This window comes from Vanessa atalanta, chromosome 30, assembly GCF_905147765.1.
Source record: "Vanessa atalanta chromosome 30, ilVanAtal1.2, whole genome shotgun sequence".
NCBI lineage: Eukaryota > Metazoa > Arthropoda > Insecta > Lepidoptera > Nymphalidae > Vanessa > Vanessa atalanta.
In genome coordinates this window covers 4,129,529-4,149,952 of record NC_061900.1, presented here as the reverse complement: position 1 = coordinate 4,149,952, position 20,424 = coordinate 4,129,529, and the positions used below count along the sequence as shown (strand labels likewise).

Sequence of the window (20,424 nt, the reverse complement as noted above, 5' to 3'; positions counted from 1 at the left end):
AGGCCCTCTGGGTAGATACAATCCACTTATTAAATATTGGACCGCCAAACAGCCAGTGGCGTAGCTGGTGTGCGAAGGCTCCGTTCTCACACCCTATTTTAATTTTAAAATAATACTTAATGTCAAAAAAGAAAAATATCTATATATTTTCTTAAATAGTGTTTCAAATTGCTTTTTTCTTAATTTTGGGTTGGTGAACAAATAAATAAAAACATACTTATATGACTTCGATTTATATATTGTACATCAGAATAACATTCGTAACTAAAGTATAAAATTAAACATATCTTATTTTACTATTAATTATATTTGAACGCAGCGAGAATTCCTGACAGGTCTGTGATTGAATGGACGATGAATCTCACTTATTAATTGCTTTAACGAAGTCTATCTCAATTAAAGTTATAATTTTATCGTTTTAAAATAAATAAATGTTGAACTATTTTTTTTTACAATTAAGAATAAAGTAATTTAGGCTCTATAGTGTACCTACATGGATATTTTAACTTTTTTTAATTGGATTAATAGTCATAAATTAATAGCTGAATAATTTTCAGGAACGCGTTCTATACTTTCTTTGCTCAATCATTTTTTTTAAACTCTAAATACATACGTGGGGCTGAACAAACTGTGTCCGCAATCAATTCGTTCACATTACCACTGAAAAAAAAAACAATATTACATTGGCAAAGTTATTTTTTTAGCAACTATAGTGTACAAGAAGGGTCTCTCAATATGTATAAAATTCAAATGGCGCTACTTGAGATTATTTATATATCTAAATACTGTCGCATTACAAAATAGTGTTACATATCGATAATCCACTATCGATAGACTATCGATAGACTATCGATCGTTAAGGTGTAAGCGATACTATCGTTAGTCTATCGATAGTATTGTCACGTGTCAATACTATCGATAGTATCGATACTATCGATGCATTCCCATGAGCAATACTATTGATACTATCGATAGTTTTGCAAAAACCATTATTTTTAACCTAAGCTATCGATAGTATCGCATGTATTGATCAAAACGATACTATCGATAGTACTATCGATATCCTTAATAGTTTTCGAGGTCAACTATCGATAGTCAAACTATCGATAGTCAAACTATCGATAGTCAAACTATCGATAGTTCTGCAACGCTGCTACAAAATACTAAACGAATCAACTATTTTTTTTTTCTTTTTTCTGGCTTTTATTTGTGCCAAAAAGACACAGATTATTTCGCCAATGTCACGTGTGATACGAATCAACTTTATTATCTTAGTGTGCGTGACATCACGTCAAACGTCATACTACTTTTCTAGTGTGTGTGTTAAGTACACAATGGTTGATCACTTTTATTTCCGACGCGTTCTCAGCTTTGACAGTTTATTTAGAAATATAGATAATCAAAGTGCGCGGCTGAAGGTAGATATTGGAATTTGTATTATTCTGATTTAGACTATTCCTTTTGAACTTCCCGTCAAAATTATTTTCAAATTATTCTGTTAATATATCTTTATTTATAATACAATACTATTACACTTAACTACATATATCCACTTTAATTTTACTTCCAAAATTCCGAAATCCATAGTGAATATCAATAGATTAATCGAGATCTCGACCAATGATATCGCGTCAATTTGCTGTCAATGACCTAATATTTATGACAGTGACATTGATATTAAACAGTTTTATTATTAACTTCTTAACTTTGCCTGACTTGTTTCTGCTTTTTTCTTAATTACTTCTTATACACTATTTTTATCTTATAATCTCGTATACATATTGATTCCTCCTAAATTTGTAACGAAAACCGCCGAGTTGGCAACACTGTCAACAGCTGTGAAACCAAATGACGTTTAAATTGAAATGCTACGAACAGATAATAAAAAAAAGTACCTGTAGATATAAAAGTTGTACTCGTTGGTGTCAAGTCTCGAATAACCAAACCTTGGTAACGTGTTCGCCATCACCCACACCTCATCATCAGTTACATGAAGATCTGAAATATGATTAAAACAATTTTGGTTTTATTGTTACGTGGCGTTTAATTATCGTAATATGATTCTTTTTTTAAATTTGACGGCACGCTGGTAAATTGCCACCACAAATCCCAGAAATTGGCTCTGTAACCTTGCACTAACTATGGGGATTAAGCTGTTATGTCCCATATAATACACTAGCTTCGATGGCTCAATCCATTTTCAAACCGGAACACAAAGATACCAAGTATTGATGTTTAACTGAGAATATGAGTTGATCTGGTAGCACCTACACAGAGGGGCATGCACAAAGCCTAACTCGTACCAAGATGGCCTAGTGGTTTACCTATCAAAAGTAAATAAATAAAAAAAAAACAAAAGAGCTTCTACAATAATTAACTCAAGATAGTGAATGTAGCTTGAGTAAAATAAATAATATTTCAAGGATACGCGTATCAAGGTCAGCTGTCGCCAATATTTCAAGAGATACGTGATGGCTTCCTACAGATTACGTTTTAGTTTCACGACACACCTGACGGGTAGCTCATTCTCTGCCTATCTTGCGCTAACATAGCAATATTCGATGGGTTTAACATTTTCCCGGAGTTCCAACAGGATACAGCATCTCTTCCGATCTCGGCAAAGAAGATCGTCCCGCTTTTCTGATGATATTCGTGCATGGTTGATTGACTGCCGTCACCGCGTTTGCCGACGTACTGTGGACCAATAGAAAGAATTTATAACAAGACTAGCTTTGACCGCGGTTTTATAATAAATAAATATTGGGCAACATCACACACATTACTCTGATCCCAATGTAAGTAGCTAAAGCACTTGTGTTATGGAAGATCAGAAGTAACGACGGTACCACAAACACCCAGACCAAAGGCAACATAGAAAACTAATGAACTTTTTCTACATCGACTCGGCCGGGAATCGAACTTGGGACCTCGGATGGCGTACCCATGTAAACCGATGTACGAACTACTCGACCAAGGATTTCATCCGTAGTTATTTCAGTTTGTAACTGTAAGAGTGTTATTGTTTCGAAATAAAATAATATGTTATTGCTGGATAATCTGTTCAACAGATTCAGATTATATTTATAATATACTAGCGACCCGCCCCGGCTTCGCACGGGTGCAATGTGCCTCTAAATAAAGTACAGAATGTCTTTCGTTCACAGTTTTTCAGTCGTTAGACAATACAAACCGCTACGTTCCTGCGTTTTAAATCTGTGATATCTTCGAAAATATTCATTTAAATTACACGCTGTAAAGGGCCATATTGATCTATATTATATGCACAATGTGTTTAAGGTACTTAATTGGATACGGATTAATGCTGTATTGCTTAAAATTGTTTCGAAAATAAGTCATTATTACTCGTAAAAAGTAAAGGATAAAAATTGTTATTGTGGGTTATCCCTAAGGGATAGACATATACCATTACTGATTTTTTTGAAGACCTTTTTTAGTACATTATTTTAATCTATCTCGTAGGCATTTGCAATGTAAGCGCAAAAAATGTGTTCATTTACGACATCACTTTAGAAACCTCTAAAATTATCAGCGTTTCTCTACTATATTGTACATGTACATTACATTACATTAGCAGCCCGTAAGTGTCCCACTGCTGGGATAAAGGCCTCCTCTCCCTTTGAGGAGAAGGTTTGGAGCATATTCCACCACGCTGCTCCAATGCGGGTTGGCGGAATACACATGTGGCAGAATTTCGTTGAAATTAGACACATGCAGGTTTCCTCACGATGTTTTCCTTCACCGCTGAGCACGAGATGAATTATAAACACAAATTGTACATGTATTATACATATAAACTTACCTCTTGAATCAATCTTTCTATTGAAAAAAACCGCATCAAAATCCGTTGCGTAATTTTAAAGATCTAAGCGTACATAGGGACAGACAGCGGTAAGCGACATTGTTTTATACTATGTAATAATTATGTACGAATCGGTGCGCACGGTCCACACTAAAATACTTTTTATTTGTATAATAAAACATTTTTATAGTAAGTAATTGTTTTTAATAATTCTTATATTTAAATACCATTTAACAATTAGTAAAAAAGCAATAAAATCTTTAATAATAAATATGAAACACTCACCGAATATAAACTAAAATAATTTCTATCACTCCGTATAGCTCGATTCTTTAAGACGCAAGTCGATACGGCGAATTCCTCTGTGCTTATCAAGGGGTGGAAGTATGCTGTCCTGCAGCCGTCAGCTTGGGGTTCAGTCAATGTAATGCTGAAGACACCGTCGCTCCATTGGAAACTTTCACCTGATGATAAACCAGTCTGATTAAGACTGTAGTCTATTCCAATCACAAGAGCCAAAATTATTTAAAAAAATTGACGTCGATTTGACGCGGTCCAAAGTTTGAATGATCTACGATGTTCATTATGGACTGGGTCACTTGATGAACTTCGCGTTTATTCAAGAGTTTTTTTTAGGAATTTCGAAACCTATGATAGTTTTTGTTTTGAATTAATTTCATTGTAAGTTACAAGTCTACTACAATTTATGTTTGGCGCCAAAATATGAAACCTTTTTTAAATGTTTTTTTTTTTTAAAATTTAAATCAAGTTTTAGTATACATTAGTTTAGTTAGAATTGAACAGTTAGAATTTGTCGGTAGCAATTTACTTTAATTTTGGTTACGTTTTTCATTTTTTTTTTTTCATACACATCCGTAGTAGTACACTGTACCTTTTTTACCATAATAAAACCGATGTCCCCAGCTGGGGGATATGTATGGTCCGCTTGCTCACCTGCAATGTTCAAGTTCGCCGCTGTCGGGTTGAAATGGAGGTACGCATGCGTATGTCTCCAGCTGTCATTATCTTTTAGTGAATATACAATAATTCCAAATGTCGTCAAGTCCACTACATAAGCGTACGCGTCACTGCAGTCCTCGTTTATGTCAACAGTTAACGATGCTAGACCTGAAACCATTGCAAAGTGATTGAGAAGAGCTTTAACAGCATTCGTGACAAAGTCAATCTTGACTTGGGTAAGCTCTGAGCTAATGCCATCGTGAGGAATCCTGCACGTATCGGAGGAAATTCTGCCATATGGATTAAGCTCAAACTTTCTCCATATCATGATAGATGTTCATAGTGAAAATGTGGAACATTTTATTTGGTGGTGGGCTTTGTGTATCTGGGTACCACTCATCAGGTATTGTAAATTTGCCACTGCTGGGCTAAGGCTCTCCCATTGAGAAGAAGGTTTGGAGCATATTCCACCCCTGTGCTCCAATGCGGGTTGGTGGAATACATATGTGGCAGAATTTCGTTGAAATATAAGCACGAAAAACATGAAAATTCAGTGGTACTTGCCTGGGTTTGAACCCGAAATCATCGGTTATGATGCACGCGTTCTGACCTCTGGGCCATCTCGGCTCTCGGCCATACTTAGTATTGTTCTATTCTGGTTAGAACGATCAGCGAGCCAGTTTAATTACAGGCATAAGAGATGCAATATCTTTGCTCCTTGGATTGGTGGCGTATTGGCGATGTACGGTGTGCCCAATATTAAACCGCCAATGTCTATGTGTGGAGGTGACCTTTTATCATTAAGCAGAGCCAAGCTATGCTGGGGCCCTTGGGCACCTATGAATTTGGGGCCCTTTTGTTAGATATTTTTTTGTTAAATTTGGTAAATCGTTGGTTCTTCAGGGTACCCTATGGTAAAGACGGTAATGCCGTCAATTGACAAATTTACGCATCCGCTATATTATAGAATAAAAAAGATATAATCACCTGTCGGCGTGTTAGCCGCTGGTATGTCAGAGCTCTTGAATGGATATCTTAAGATTTGCTTGTCATTTTTTAAATCAAATATAACTATTGCTGGCGTTTGTAACTGTCGGGGATTATCTAAAATAATATAATTATATACATTATTTTGATTCTCGCACTCTTGAGCACTTGAAGGGCTTAATTTCGATTTTTATGATTGTAAGAATAATCAAATAAATAAATAAATAATGCACCATCATTAGCACAGCTAAGAAACTATTATGTGGTCTGCCTGCATCTTAGAACCGACACAGGTGTTTCCATTAGTAAATATATACATATAACAATAGTATAAACATTATATATAAATATAGGCTTTTCTGGAATGACGTAAATTTGTGTAAAATTTAGGTGCCTTTGAAATTAAAAAAAAATGTAATAGGAACCGGTATAAGTGTCTGCCATTAATTTTTTTCTATATTTTTTCTAATATATTTTAAGATATCAATATGGCAGACATGCTGTGATTAAGTATTGAAAGTCAATTTTCGACTCCTCGGCGCGCTCAAAGGAACCCTCGATGGGAATAGTGAACCTCCAATTCCCCAACAGCAGGTGAAGCAGTATACCTGTATACCTGGCAGTAATATGGAGTTTGCTACTATACCGTAAGTCTGGCGATCACTGGCTCTCAGTCTATAAAATTCAATTGTTTTCGAATTCATAATGAATTCAATATAACCTATAGATAATTCAAGCTATCGACCAATGATATAGCGTAAATTCAAGGTCAAAGATTATTTCTCCTTACTTCTCCTGTGATTGGTATAGATTATAGATCGGTCCATACAAACCAGGTATTTCCAATAGTCCAGTGTCAACCATCCAAAGTCTTCCACATTTGTCAGCCCTGGTTCGATACACTGACGTCAAAGATCTCGCTTGCCACAGATCAGGGTACGGGCGTAATGATGGTGATCTGCTCTTTGAGTCTTTCAGATCGATGTAGTTCAGTGTCGATGGTATACCTAACGGATGTTAAGAAAAAGATAATTGTGTAACATATGCCAATTTTAATTAAAATCCATTTTCGTCAAATGAGCAGGCAGATATTTTAGAAAATGGCGTCGCAATTGACAACGAAGATAAATAATTAAACTGGAAATGAAAGACATTGTTTACAAATGTGTTTAATTGTCATATTAAAATTTTAAAACCTATTCATAAGGTTTCTCTTCAGCCCCTAAAGATACATAAAGCGTCAGTGGAAGCCGAGTTGTGTGCCACATATTGAGAAATTTAAGAATTAAACGGGTGCACTTAAGATGCCTGTCAAAACTCGGCTGATCGACGTCTGCACATATAAAAGCATCATACCTAGTTATGAATTGTCCAATAAATACTACCACCAGCTGGAAAAAAAACCCTGACCTTAAAGGAACCGACAAAATAAAGTCGGCGGTTTTTTGGAAAGAAATTCTTTAACGCGGTTTACGGTAGAGTGTTCTAGCAGAAATGGTCACGTAAGGAAAAGCATTACGCTTCCAAGGTGACGTTTCCATCTCTTTCTGCTTCTCTCTGTCTTTTTCTATTACATATATACGGTTTAATGTAACATTTTTAACGTTGTTCATTTATTAAACGCTAACTTAACTCTTTTTTGGGACAATGTAGGTATATGTTTTTACAACAGGATCCCAGAAATCTTTCAAAATTATTCAATTATAAAATTCAAAAGAGTCGTTAAAGAGCGTTTGTGTGCTAAAGGATATTACAACACTAATGACTTTTTAGTTGACTGCACACCTTGGGAATGAAATGATCGCCTCCAGGCTGTTGTTTCAAATAACTAAAATATAATTATTATTGTACATGCAAAATGGTGAAAAAAATATATATTCCGCCGAGTTTCTTTCGCCGGTTCTTCTCAGGTCCGAGGTGCTAAATTCCGAACCGGTGGTAGATTTTTGACAATCAATAAGCAAGTGCAAACACTTCTATATTGAATAAAGATTTTTGACTTTGACTTTGACATTACTATGATGATATAGTAATAGGTATATAGCGGAAGCAACTTCGTTCCGACCGGTCTCTCGCGACTTTTCTTTTTATTGTCAATTTATGATGGTTTACATTTATTCAAAAATCAAAATATACTTTATTCAAGTAGGCTTTTACGAGCACTTTTGAATCGCCATTTAACAAACTATATTAAGTAAAACTACCACCGGTTCGGAATGAAGATTCAACCGAGAGGAATCTAAAAATTAGTAGTAACTTTTTCAACATCTAAGGATACAGTCATGTTAGTTAAATACAATTATATATGTATGTTATGTCTCCTGCCTGGAAGTCAACGAGCATTAACTCCACGCTTTTTTATCATCAATATAATCTTGTGTCGAATAATATGCGTTCTTTGCCGATGTATTTATTACAAATGACTTGAATCTGTTAAAAGTGGACTCACCATAACGTCGTCTTGGCACCGTTATGAATAATCTTTCACCGACTCTTTCGACGCCCATTGGCACATTATTGTATTGAATAAAAAAGCTCCCAACTTCGCCTGTGAATAAATATTACAATTAGAAACAAGATATGTGAACTGATGATAATATATGACTAGCTAAGAAACGTCATTACAAATCCAATATAGCGGCCTACCCAAGATGGCGGACTGGCTGTTTGAAATGCACCCCCATGATATGGATATCAAATGAAAGGTTTTGCTGACAGGAATACGAAAAAAATAGTCACGTTACTTAAATCCAATATGGCGGACGTTTAAGATGGCGGAATGGCTATTTTTAAAATGATATGGGTATTGTAATTTTTAGTACGTGCTAAAACCGTGTTTTTTAGTTTTCTAAACTATTTATAAATATTTATAGAATATGACGAGTAATTGGACCTTATGATGTTAAGTGATGACTACTGCCCATTGAAAATAGCGCTGTAAGAACTATTAACCATTCCTTAAATCGTCAATGCCCGAACAAAAATGTTATGTCCCTTGTGCCTGTGGTTACACTGACTCACTCACCCTTCAAGTCGGAACACAACAATACTGAGTTACTGTTTAGCGAATATTTGATGAGTGTTTGGTACACAGACGGGTTTGCACGAAGCCCTATCAAGTAAAATTGTATTTATTTTATTTGCGACACACTGCTACAGAAAATTATGGTAAAAAGATAAAAATAATAAGATGTCTGCATAGCATTGTGCACAGACACAAAAGCAAAGTCACTCAGCCGACGTTGAATCTCCGAGAAGCATATAATGACCCTGAAGTTCAATGATGTTTTTCAAATGTTCATGCAAAAACCGCAATGGAACAGCATGGTGGAATTATCTGTAAAGAAACCGCCAAGAATAGTGGGATTTACAAGCCTTAGGATTACAAATGATACTCACTGCTAGGATCCGTTGTGCTCGTGTTATTGGTCGCATTCTGTGGAGCTGTAATGGAATCGTAAGATTAGTATCAGTCGAAATAGTCCGAAGTCTGGAAATTGGAAGGGTACACCCTCTTGCGTCGGGAAGCACGTTAAGCCGTTGGTCCTATGCTTGAACTCTTTTCGGTGGTGTCAGATTTGACGCCCCATAGGATTAGGAGCGTGACGAAATAGTACAACTTTGATTGTACATACTTGTACTATAATATGTCCTGGGTACTTGGTATCCCATGAGTTGGGCACCGTGACTGAATGCATCTTAACCGATGATTTCGGGTTCAAACCCAGGCAAGCACCACTGAATTTTAATGTGCTTAATTTGTTTTTATAATTCATCTCGTGCTCGCTGAAGAAAAACATCGTGAGGAAACCTGCATGTGTCTAATTTAAACGAAATTCTGTGTATTCCACCAACTCGCATTGGAGCAGCGTGGTGGAATATGCTCCATTCTCCTCAAAGGGAGAGGAAGCCTTAGCCCAGCAGTGGGACACAGGCTGTTAATGTCATGTATTCTAATAACTGAAATCGGCAGGAGGACAAGACATACCAGCAGCATCATACATCTTAAATGAGACATTACCACAGCTGGCCTGCCCATACCGTCTTCTACAGGGAGGTCTACCGCGAGTAAATATGAGAAATGAAATACAATATCAGCCCTTACGTTCATTCCAATCTCTGTCGCCTGATTCCGATTTATCGTTCTGAAAAACTATCTTGCCCGTTTCACGTTTCTTGCGATTGTCTTCAATGTCGCCGAATCTATCTTGGAGTACTGTAAAGAGGTTGATTATTATTAAAACAAATAAATAAATATTGGACAACATCACATACATTACTCTGATCCCAATGTAAGTAGCTAAAGCACTTGTGTTATGGAAGATCAGAAGTGACGACGTTACAAACACCCAGACCCGAGACAATATAGAAAACTAATGAACTTTTTTTACAATGACTCAGCCGGGAATCGAGCTCGGAGTGGCGTACCCATGAAAGCCGATGTACACACTACTCGACCACGGAGGTCATCGAAACTTAAAATCACTCCAAATGAAAAATATTTAAGATTAAGAATTGTGTTGGGGGTTCGTGCAAGTCCCTCGAACTGGGTAACCACTTGACAGTTGAATATGTGGATTCTTTTTTTTTATCGTTGTAGTGGAATAGGCCTTTATCACCTCACCTGATGGAAAGTGTAGATGAAGACGAAGGTGATAATAGAATAATTCAACTGCCAATCAAACTGTAAGCGTCAATAGCGCAATGAATTACGTGCCGCCTAGCGATTAATAATACTACAGGATCGAGCCAGACCCCATGGGCTATTGTCCTCCCCACTCCTAACACAAGTGATAAGCTTAAAAGGAGGGGTAAATAGGAATATTACTAATTAGTTAATTTGTGGCATTGCTGATTATAATTTTTTTTTTTTAAGAAACGGCACTTTATATTATTGTGTTCCGGTTTGAAGAGTCATTAAATCAGTTTAATTAAATGCATGAGGAAAATAACATCTTAGTTTCCACCGTTGGGCGAATTGGCGATGTCCTGTAAGCAATTTATTCAATTACTGGTAGTAGCTAGTAATAAAGTTCGCTGCAGCGATAAATCAGGTCAACTTGTTGGTATGGCTTTGGGCAAGCCTTTCTGGATAGGTACCACCCACTCATCCGATATTCTACCGCCAAGCAGCAAGTATTGTTGTGTTCCGGTTTGAAGGTTGAGTGAGCCAGTGTAACTATATGCATATGGGATGTAACATCTTAGTTCTTTAATATTTCTTACAGCGCCATTGTCTATGAGCGGTGGTGATCACTTACCATCAGGTGGCTCATTTTGCTCGTCCGCCTCAGTTTTAATAACATATCCTGTAACCCTCACGGCCTCGTCTCGAGTTTGACGTGACACTTCAATCATTGCGTCGAAACGCAACTCGATAAAGACCACTAATAATAGGATGCAACGTTTTTGTCATTTTTTTTGCATAAATCATAATATGACGCCATTTTGAAAACTTATTGCCTGTCATTAGGAGATTTTTTGTTTTGTTTTATGTGATGTTATCGATAAATTTTGTCGAACCACTAACCACTAACTGACCTAACCTAATTATCACTTTTTTTTAAGGGGTCCAAAGCCATGCGCCTCCTACTGGTAAAGTATGATAGAAAAAAAAATTTTGGAGCATTTTCGAGGTGGAGCCGTGATTCGACAAATTTACCATAACATCTTCTGGACACAATGTAAAAATCTAAAGTATATTCGAACCACAAGACAAAAGCCAAATAAACAACATTTGACAGCCAATTGACGCAACGTCATTGGTCGAGAGCTTGATTAATCTATGAAATTCACTATGGATTTGACGAAAAATTGACGTTTTAAACGTCGACGAAACCGTTATCACAACTTTGGAAGTAAAATTAAAGTGGATATAAGTAGTTAAGTGTAACAGTGTTGTATTATAAATAAAGATATATTAATCGTAAACTCTCAGTAGTGTTTATAGCTGAGCTATTAGCGAATCGCGTGGAATACGTAAATCTAAGGTTTGTTTATCTTTATTCCTTCATCGATAGGAATACAATAAAGACTAAATAAACATCTATAAAGATTCTGCGTAAAAACCGATGTCGTCTGTGGCGAGCTGTTTGTAAACATTTATTCTGATACAATTATATATATATATATTATTAATTTCTCACATATAATAAATACATAATAATAATCAATTATTTACGAGTTACGACAACGAAGAACTATTAATAATGTATAAAATAATATACACCGTGAAATGAAATTTTACGATTTTTTTATTTTTTTTTTTTATAATAATAATTATAACTAGACATTACGGTATTAGATAAACAAAACAGTTCAGTTCATTTAATAGATATGGCAATTTCCAACACCCGTAACTTAACAAACACTTTTACCGAAAAAATATCTAAGTACACTGATTTATCCATAGAGATAAAAACACAATGGAAAGTTAAGAACACCAAAATGGTGCCTATAGTTATATCTTCCACAGGAGTTATACCTCACACTCTCCATGGCAGCTTAAAATCGCTGAATATCCATAAATCCGTCTACATGCTTTTACAGAAAGCTGTAATTTTAAATACATTTTTTTTATGGCATTGGTTGGCAGACGAGCATATGGGTCACCTGATGGTAAGTGGTCACCACCGCCCATAGACAAAGGCGCTGTAAGAAATATTAACCATTCCTTACATCACTTATGCGCCACCAACCTCGGGAACTAAGATGTTATGTCCCTTGTGCCTGTGATTACACTGGCTCACTCACCCTTCTAACCGGAACACAACAATACAGAGTTATTTGGCGGTAGAATATCTGATGAGTGTGTGGTACCTACCCAGACGGGCTTGCACAAAGCCCTACCACCAAGTACATGCCGTCTTGTTAGAAAATTCTTAAGCTAACTCCCCTAACTATGCACTTGGCTCAGGCCCGTGCATAGTTGTATAATCCTTTTTCAAGAAAGAAGTGAATTAACTATACCAAAAATATCATTAGCATTAGCAGCCCGTAAATGTCCCACTGCTGGGATAAAGGCCTCCTCTCCTTTGAGGAGAAGGTTTGGAGCATATTCTACCACGCTGCTCCAATGCGGGTTGGCGGAATACACATGTGGCAGAATTTCGTTGAAATTAGACACATGCAGGTTTCCTCACGATGTTTTCCTTCACCGCCGAGCACGAGATGAATTATAAACACAAATTAAGCACATGAAATTTCAGTGGTGCCTGCCTGGGTTTGAACCCGAAATCATCGGTTAAGATGCACGCGTTCTAACCACTGGGCCATCTCGGCTCACAGAATACGTCTACATCTCGACAACAAAGTAGGAAGCTATTTAAAAGTTTAACAGCCCTAGAAGTGGGGCTGTTGCTAGCTTGGGGAGCTGCCACACAGGTGGGGTGGGCATTTACGATTAGATTTTACGAAACTCCTCCCCCAAGGGCGTAAAACGGGGTTTGAAAGTTTGTTATTTATATGCGAGCGAGTAAAGCCGCAGGTGGTAGCTAGTTAGATATAAATGCGATTAATCTTGCGGAAGGATCACCAGATCACGACGTCTTCTTAGAATAGAATTTTATTATGTAAAAACGTGACTAATTCGTAATAAAATATTGTATTAATATAACCGCTTATGACGTGTTTGTTGCGACTAACATTTTATATATATTATCATTTATTCAAAGGTGACCCAGTGGTTAGAACGCGTGCATCTTAACCGATGATTTCGCGTTCAAACCCAGACAGGCACCACTGAATTTTCATGTGCTTAATTTGTGTTTATAATTAATCTCGTGCTCGGCGGTGAAGGAAAACACAAACAGGAACAGCGTGGTGGAATATGCTCCAAACCCTCTCCTCAAGGGAGAGGAGGCCTTAGCCCAGCAGTGGGAAATCTACAGGCTGTTAATAATGTAATGTAAAATTCAAAGGACAGGGTTTCGTGCAAGAACGTCTGGGTAAGAACCACCCACTCATCAGATATTGTACTGCCAAACAGCAATACTTAGTACTGTTGTGTTCCGGTTTGAAGGGTGAGTGAGCCAGTGTAACAGGCACAAGGGTGGTGGTACCAAAAAGTTATTATAGAAATTAATATATTTTACTTTATGTATGTATGTTACGTCAATTGTAAATCAAATTATCCAAACCAAACAAAAGCTCTAAAATCATATTTAAGCGGTTCTCCTTAAAGTATAATCTACTTCTTAAAAGGAGGTTCTAATTCTTATATGACGGAGTGGCTTGCCCCGGCTTGTTTTTAAAAAACATGACGTCATTGCTGACGTCACGAACGCCTGACATTTGGTTTTCTATCCATCCTCGAAGGTATGAAATTAAACTCAGGAAATATTCTTCTCTGATTTATTCCAAACTGAGGAGGTCCGATCGCTCCGACGGCTCGAACAAGCCTCTCAATACCGGCGGGCGTACCGTATTGATTCAAGAGAAAGGTTTATATGTATAATACATGCACAATATAGTAGAGAAACACTGATAATTTTAGAGGTTCCTATTGTGATGTCGTAAATAAACACACAACTTAAGTACCTCAAATTAATTGTGCATTTAATATAGACCAATATGACCCTTTACAGCGTGTAATTTAAATGAATATTTTCGAAGATATTACAGATTTAAAACGCAGGGACGTAGCGGTTTGTATTGTCTAACTGAAAAACTGTGAACGTTGTACGACATTCTGAAGTATATTTAGTATCAGCATTGTACGTGTGCGAAGCCGGGGCGGGTCGCTAGTAATAAATAAGCTTACATATGTTTCCATTGATGTTGTATGTCAACTGTTTCCAGGCGAATATTTCTCTGAATCTCCCAAGTCGTCTCGTCTGTTGTAAACTCGATTTTGTTAAAAGCAATATAACGAAAATGTGTATTGTTCTGAAAAACATTTTCTTTAGGTAAAAACGCTTTGCCTGTAACAAGAAAAAAAATTTAATTAGTGAAGCGCTTTGGTCGCGTAGCGATGTAAAAAGTCCTAGCTTCGATCCTTATCCCTTGGGCTATTGAATCCTTTAAGCTTTATTGGAGGGGTAAATAGGAATAATAAACGATAGGAGTCACGCGACACATGGATAGAAAGTATATACTGTTGGAATAAACATCTTAGCCGAGCGCCATCAGCGACACGTCAAACAAATACCTTTAAAAAAAATAAAGAATGGCGGGAGTTTTTGGCGGCAGTCACATTGGATCACGATTATCATTTTGACTGTGTAGCGTGATTATTAATGGTTATTTGTCTCGTAGATTAAATGTTTTTCTTATTTCTTTTGATTAAAGGTCATTGTTGTAGAGGTTAGCCTATTTGTTTTTCTTTTTTTTTAATTTTAGTAATTCCTACGTCTGGTTCTTAAAATACGTATATTTAGGAAACTCAGTTCTAATCAATATAATCTAATCTCTGGAACGTCTGGACCGATTTTGACGCGACTTTCACTCCCAGACAGTCGATGTAATAAGGAGTAACATAGGCTTACTTTTATTTTAGAATTGTTTATAAAATAATAATAAAATCACGCTGCAATGTCCAAATACAGTCACGTCGGGTGCCTCCCTCCGTCTTAATATTACAAAAACTATCTAATGCAGAATTAATAAGCTACAGCAATATCTGCGACCTTGTGACGTCACTTATCTGGGACCTCGTTTCCGCCGGCGGGAACTTTGTTGGTGTGTAAGGCGAAACCGCTCGGAGCAGCGTTCCATCTTTCGGTTTAAGTTTTAATGAATATTAGTTTAGTTATTATTTTTGTTGGGTATCACAACAAAAATGTCACTTCCTTTATTTATATACACAGATGATGTATAACGTCAGGTTTCATTGCGATTTATATTAAAACTAATAAACACCTAGTTTCCGACTTCGCAAAGTTAATACATCCTTTATGAGGGACAGTGGATAGAACGCGTGCGTCTTAACTGATGATTGCGGGTTCAAACCCAGGCAGGCACCACTGAATTTTCATGTGCTTAATTTGTGTTTATAATTCATCTCGTGCTCGGCGATGAAGGAAAACATCGTGAGGAAACCTGCATGTGTCTAATCTCAACGAAATTCTGCCAGCAGGAGCAGCGTCGTGGAATTTGCTCCAAACCTTCTCCTCAAAGGGAGAGGAGGCCTTAGCCCAGCAGTGGGAAATTTACAGGCTGTTAATGTAAATGTAATGTAATGTTAGTTTTAACTTGGCCTATGCAAACATTTAAAGCTCACGTCAAAAAAACATTGATAAAAAAAGCATATTACTCATTACAAGAATATATTAAAGATAAACAAGCCCATGAAGGGTTCCGTAGCGACAAGTAACAAGGTTTATGTTTATGAAATTAAGTGTTTTTTTTTTATATTTGAGTTGATTGAATGTAAGGTAAATTACGGTTTGGATTTATGACGTATTAAAAAAACTACTTACAAGATATCGTTCAAACCAATTTCGGGTGGAAGTTTGCGTGGTAATGTATATTATATATATATATATATTTTAGTTTTATCATTCTCTTACTTTAGAAGTTAGGGGGGGGGGTTAGTTTATCGCTTTGGAAATGTCTCTAGCGCAAACTATTCAGTTTAGACAAAAATGATACTAGACACCTCAATATCATTTTTGAAGACCTATCCATAGAAAACCATAGATTTGAAATCCATAGATTTGATGAAAAAAATTAATTTGAGTTTCAGTTCTAAGTATGGGGAACGCCAAAATTTATATATTTTTGTGTGAAAATCTTAATGCGGTTCACAGAATACATCTACTTCCCAAGTTTCAACAGTATAGTTATTATAGTTTCGGAAAAAAGTGGCTGTGACAGCGGACGGACAGACAGACAGACATGACGAATCTATAAGGGTTCCGTTTTTCGCCATTTGGCTACGGAACCCTAAAAACCGTGTACTTAGTATTTATTTGATTTGTAGGCAGAGTAAATAAAAAATTTAATTGTACTTTACTGACAAACCTATCATGTAACTAAAATGGTGGAAAAGAGTGACTACTAAGTTTCTTGCCGGTTCTTCTGGGTAGAATCTACTTACGGAACCGGTGGTAGCTTTAAATTAATTCAACACTTTATCATGACGATTCAAAAGTGTGAATATTTTGATTTTGTTTTTTATATTATGTTGAATGCAATCAGTCAGTACAGTAATTCAACCCGCAACCTTTAGCTTCGAACGAACCACTGAACCATATCGGTACAAGGTCGACGAGCACATTACAACAGAAAAATTTCCGTAATGTACGGTATTTTTAACTCATTAGCAAATTCAAGACAAACTTTGTAAGTCGTTACGTAACGTCGTTGTATTGACAACTGTCCGTCCTTATATCGTTCGAAAAGTAGTTTTATAAATTTAACCGAAATAGTCATTGGCGCAGTAAGAAATATTAACCAGTTCTAAGCTAAGATATTATGTCCCTTGGGCCCAGAGCCGTCTCAAGCTACGCTGGGGCCCTTGGACACCCATGAATTTGGGGCCCTTTTGTTAGATATTTACTACCATGTACAAATACTTTGCTTATGGTGAAGGAAAGGAAGGTGTGTCTAATTTCAACGACATTCTGCCACATGTGTATCCAACCCGCATTGGAGCAGCGTGGTCGAATATGCTCCGAACCTTCTCCTCAAAGGGTGAGGAGGCCTTAGCCCAGCAGTGGGAAATTTACAGGCTGCTAATGTAATGTAAAAGTAATGTTATCGTCTATTTTGATCTACACATCGATACGACATATTTATTAATACCAATATTATGAATACGAAAGTCTGTCTGTCTGTTGTACTTTCACGGTCAAACCAATGAACCAAATTCGCTATGAAGCAAGCTTGAACTTCAAGTATGGAGATAGGCTATCTTTTATGACCCCGGGAATTAGCCCTAGGAATTGGAGGCCCGAATAGGCGGGCTGACCGTCAGGGTATCACGGTAGCATGCGAAAGCGATCCCGTGGCGCCCACCGATGAGACGGAGAGGGTATCGTTGGTTTTTTTAGTGGGTATTCCGGTGTACCGCCAACATCTTGGGCACAGGCGAGTCCCACATACCCCCCCCCCTCTTCCACGTGGGGGAAATGTATAACGCGTTTTTTCAGCGAAAAAAAGGCTATATTTTATGACTACTACCTGTCGACCAACTCCTTAACGTTTGACGGTACTACCAGAACTAAACTCGTTGAGGAATTAGGAGAAAAATATAGGAATTTCTCCTGTCCTGTCTTATTGCAGGTATCGATGGTAGCGTAGGACTAGGACGACGATAACTACCATCCGTAACGTTTGAGCAAGCCCGTCTGGGTTGGTACCACTCACTCATCAGATATTATAACACTAAAATTTCCAGTATTGATATATTTACAGAATCAGTTGCTAACTTCAGGATATTTGTGCTAGAACCATAAAGCCTAATTCTTTAATTTGTTTTTTTTTCAAATTTGCCCTTTTTTTCATAGGTTTGTTTTTTCTTATTATTATTATATTAGATATTATAATTAATTTTGTTCTGCTCATATTATGTTTTTAGTTATAAGTGGAAACTTTACTGGTATATGTGCTAATTTTTATGCTTTAGCTTTAAGAATGACTTGTACTGTTTGTTTCCCTAATAAAGTAAAAAAAAAAAAAATATACTATTGCCAAACAGCAGTACTTAGTATTGTTGTGTTCCGGTTTGAAGGGTGAGTGAGCCAGTGTAACACAAGGGACGTAACATCTTAGTTCCCAAGGTAAGTGCATTGGCGATGTAAGGAATGGTTAATATTTCCTACAGCGCCATTGTCTATGGGCGGTGGTGACCACTTAACATCAGGTCGCCCATTAGCTATTGTACCATAAAAAAACCTCAGTGTGAACAACACGAAGAAGACCAAGGTCATCAAGGCCCTGACCCGTGAGGTCAAAATAATTGACACTATCGCCGAGGTTACCGTACCGGTATAAAGATGAATCTTAGAAATACGTATTTCACGCGATTCGCTAATAACTCAGCTATTAACACTACTAAGAGTTTACGATGAATATATCTCTATTTATAATACAACACTATTACACTTAACTACTTATATCCACTTTAATTTTACTTCCAAAATTCTGACAACAGTTTCGTCGCCGTTCAAACGCCAATCGCAAATCCACAGTGAATATCACAGATTAATCGAGCTCTCGACCAATGACGTCGCGTCAATTTGCTGTCAAATGTTGTTTATTTGGCTTTTCTCCTCTTATGGTTGGAATTAGACTATATTACAGGGTGGAAGATACCACTTCTCTTATATTCTTGTATATAACAAACAGTCGCTTCGCGCTGTCTGTCCCTGTGTATGCTTAGATCTTTAAAGCTACACAACGGATTTTGATTTGTATTTTATAATAGATAGAGTTATTCAAGGAAGGTTTATATGTATAATACATGCACAATATAGTAGAGAAACACTGATAGCTTTAGAGGTTTCTAAAGTGATGTCGTAAATAAATACATTTTTGTTGCGCTTACATTGTAAACGCCGGCTGAACCCTACGAGATAGATCAAAATAATGTACTACAGTATTGTAAACCTTAAAAAGGTCTACAAATAAATGCGCGACGGTATATGTCTATCTCTTAGGGATAACGCACAATAACCATTTTTTATCATTTACGTTTTACGAGAAATAATGGCTGTTTTACGGAGCGATTTTAAGCATTAATCCTTATCCAATTAAGTACTTTAAATACATTGTTTGTTTAATATAGATTAATAAGAAGCTGAACTGACTTAAAAAGTTGTGAACGTTGTATACAAAGACATTCTGCAGTATGTTTAATATCAGCATTGCATCCGCGCAAAGCCGGGAAGTCGCTGGTATAATTATGTGCTTCTAGTAATTGACAAAAAAACATTGTCCATACTAACCTACCGGTTCCAATATAAACCACACACTCACTCAAATACACAGAAAAGTTTAATTTGAATCGGTTCAACCGTTCAGGAGTTCGATTACAAACACACGTACTGATTTATTTATATATATAAATATTTAAGACAGTTATGTGATTAATTTTTATTGAATAGTTTGTTAACTACTAAAACTATTTAGGAAAATAATTGTGGGTACTTAACAATGATGTTTTTTTAATTACAAAATTATAGATTATTAATTATTTAATTCGTTTGGAATGTTTGATTACGGGAATACTAAATAAGATATAGACGAATTGAGAACGTCCTTACTTAGTTATTTAAACTATAAAATCTCTGTTAAGATTAAGTATTTATCTTCGACATCAAACGCCACGATTTAAAAAAAAAAAAAAACGTTTTGTTTATAATTATTTAATAATCGAATATTAATCTTATTTAAATAAAAATAATAAAAAACCTTACCTTAATTCGCAATGACAACGTAAACCGTCCAAGGATTTAATTCAAGTTTTTTTTTTTTTTCGCTGACCGTCCGACACTAACGTCACTGATGTAACTTGAATTAACACTGATTATGACATTCGAATAGGTTCGTCTTGATTAGAAATACCATTAAGAAGCCGCCAGACCTTCGAACTGTTAAGGTGCCGACAGACATTACTCATTGATATTTATCGAGAACATTCGTATATTTATACCAATATTAGAAAGATGAATAGTTTGTTTGTTTGAACGCGATAATCTCGGAAACTATTGGAC

General features: G+C 36.4%; 1 protein-coding gene across 3 annotated transcripts; it reads right to left on the bottom strand.

Annotated features, from left to right (window-relative positions):
- Positions 1 to 241: 241 nt before the first annotated feature.
- LOC125075278 (L-dopachrome tautomerase yellow-f-like) lies at positions 242 to 20,223 on the bottom strand. Of its 3 annotated transcripts, none has more exons than XM_047686993.1 (12): positions 20,128 to 20,223; positions 14,529 to 14,688; positions 9,873 to 9,983; positions 9,167 to 9,211; positions 8,217 to 8,315; positions 6,601 to 6,774; positions 5,768 to 5,884; positions 4,775 to 4,948; positions 4,106 to 4,284; positions 2,511 to 2,694; positions 1,896 to 1,998; positions 242 to 660 (listed from the first exon to the last, which is right to left on the bottom strand). In XM_047686993.1, the coding sequence occupies exons 2-12, from the start codon at positions 14,662 to 14,664 to the stop codon at positions 582 to 584; spliced, it is 1,401 nt and encodes a 466-aa protein (XP_047542949.1). In that variant the 5' UTR covers positions 14,665 to 14,688; positions 20,128 to 20,223; the 3' UTR covers positions 242 to 581. The 3 variants fall into 3 exon arrangements, with proteins under 3 accessions (XP_047542949.1, XP_047542951.1, XP_047542950.1); XM_047686995.1 differs by lacking the exon at positions 20,128 to 20,223 and adding an exon at positions 19,661 to 19,809; XM_047686994.1 differs by lacking the exon at positions 20,128 to 20,223 and adding an exon at positions 19,657 to 19,807.
- Between the last annotated feature and the right edge of the window lie 201 nt (positions 20,224 to 20,424).

What these genes read in the sequence shown, in the direction of transcription:
- LOC125075278 (XM_047686993.1), bottom strand. Translation starts at nt 14,664, where the DNA reads ATGTTTTTCAGAACAATACACATTTTCGTTATATTGCTTTTAACAAAA. An exon ending in GGCGAACTTGAACATTGCAG is followed by an intron (nt 4,285 to 4,774) that starts GTGAGCAAGCGG and finishes GTTTATCATCAG; the next exon opens with GTGAAAGTTTCCAATGGAGC. An exon ending in GAGAATGAGCTACCCGTCAG is followed by an intron (nt 1,999 to 2,510) that starts GTGTGTCGTGAA and finishes ATCATATTTCAG; the next exon opens with ATCTTCATGTAACTGATGAT.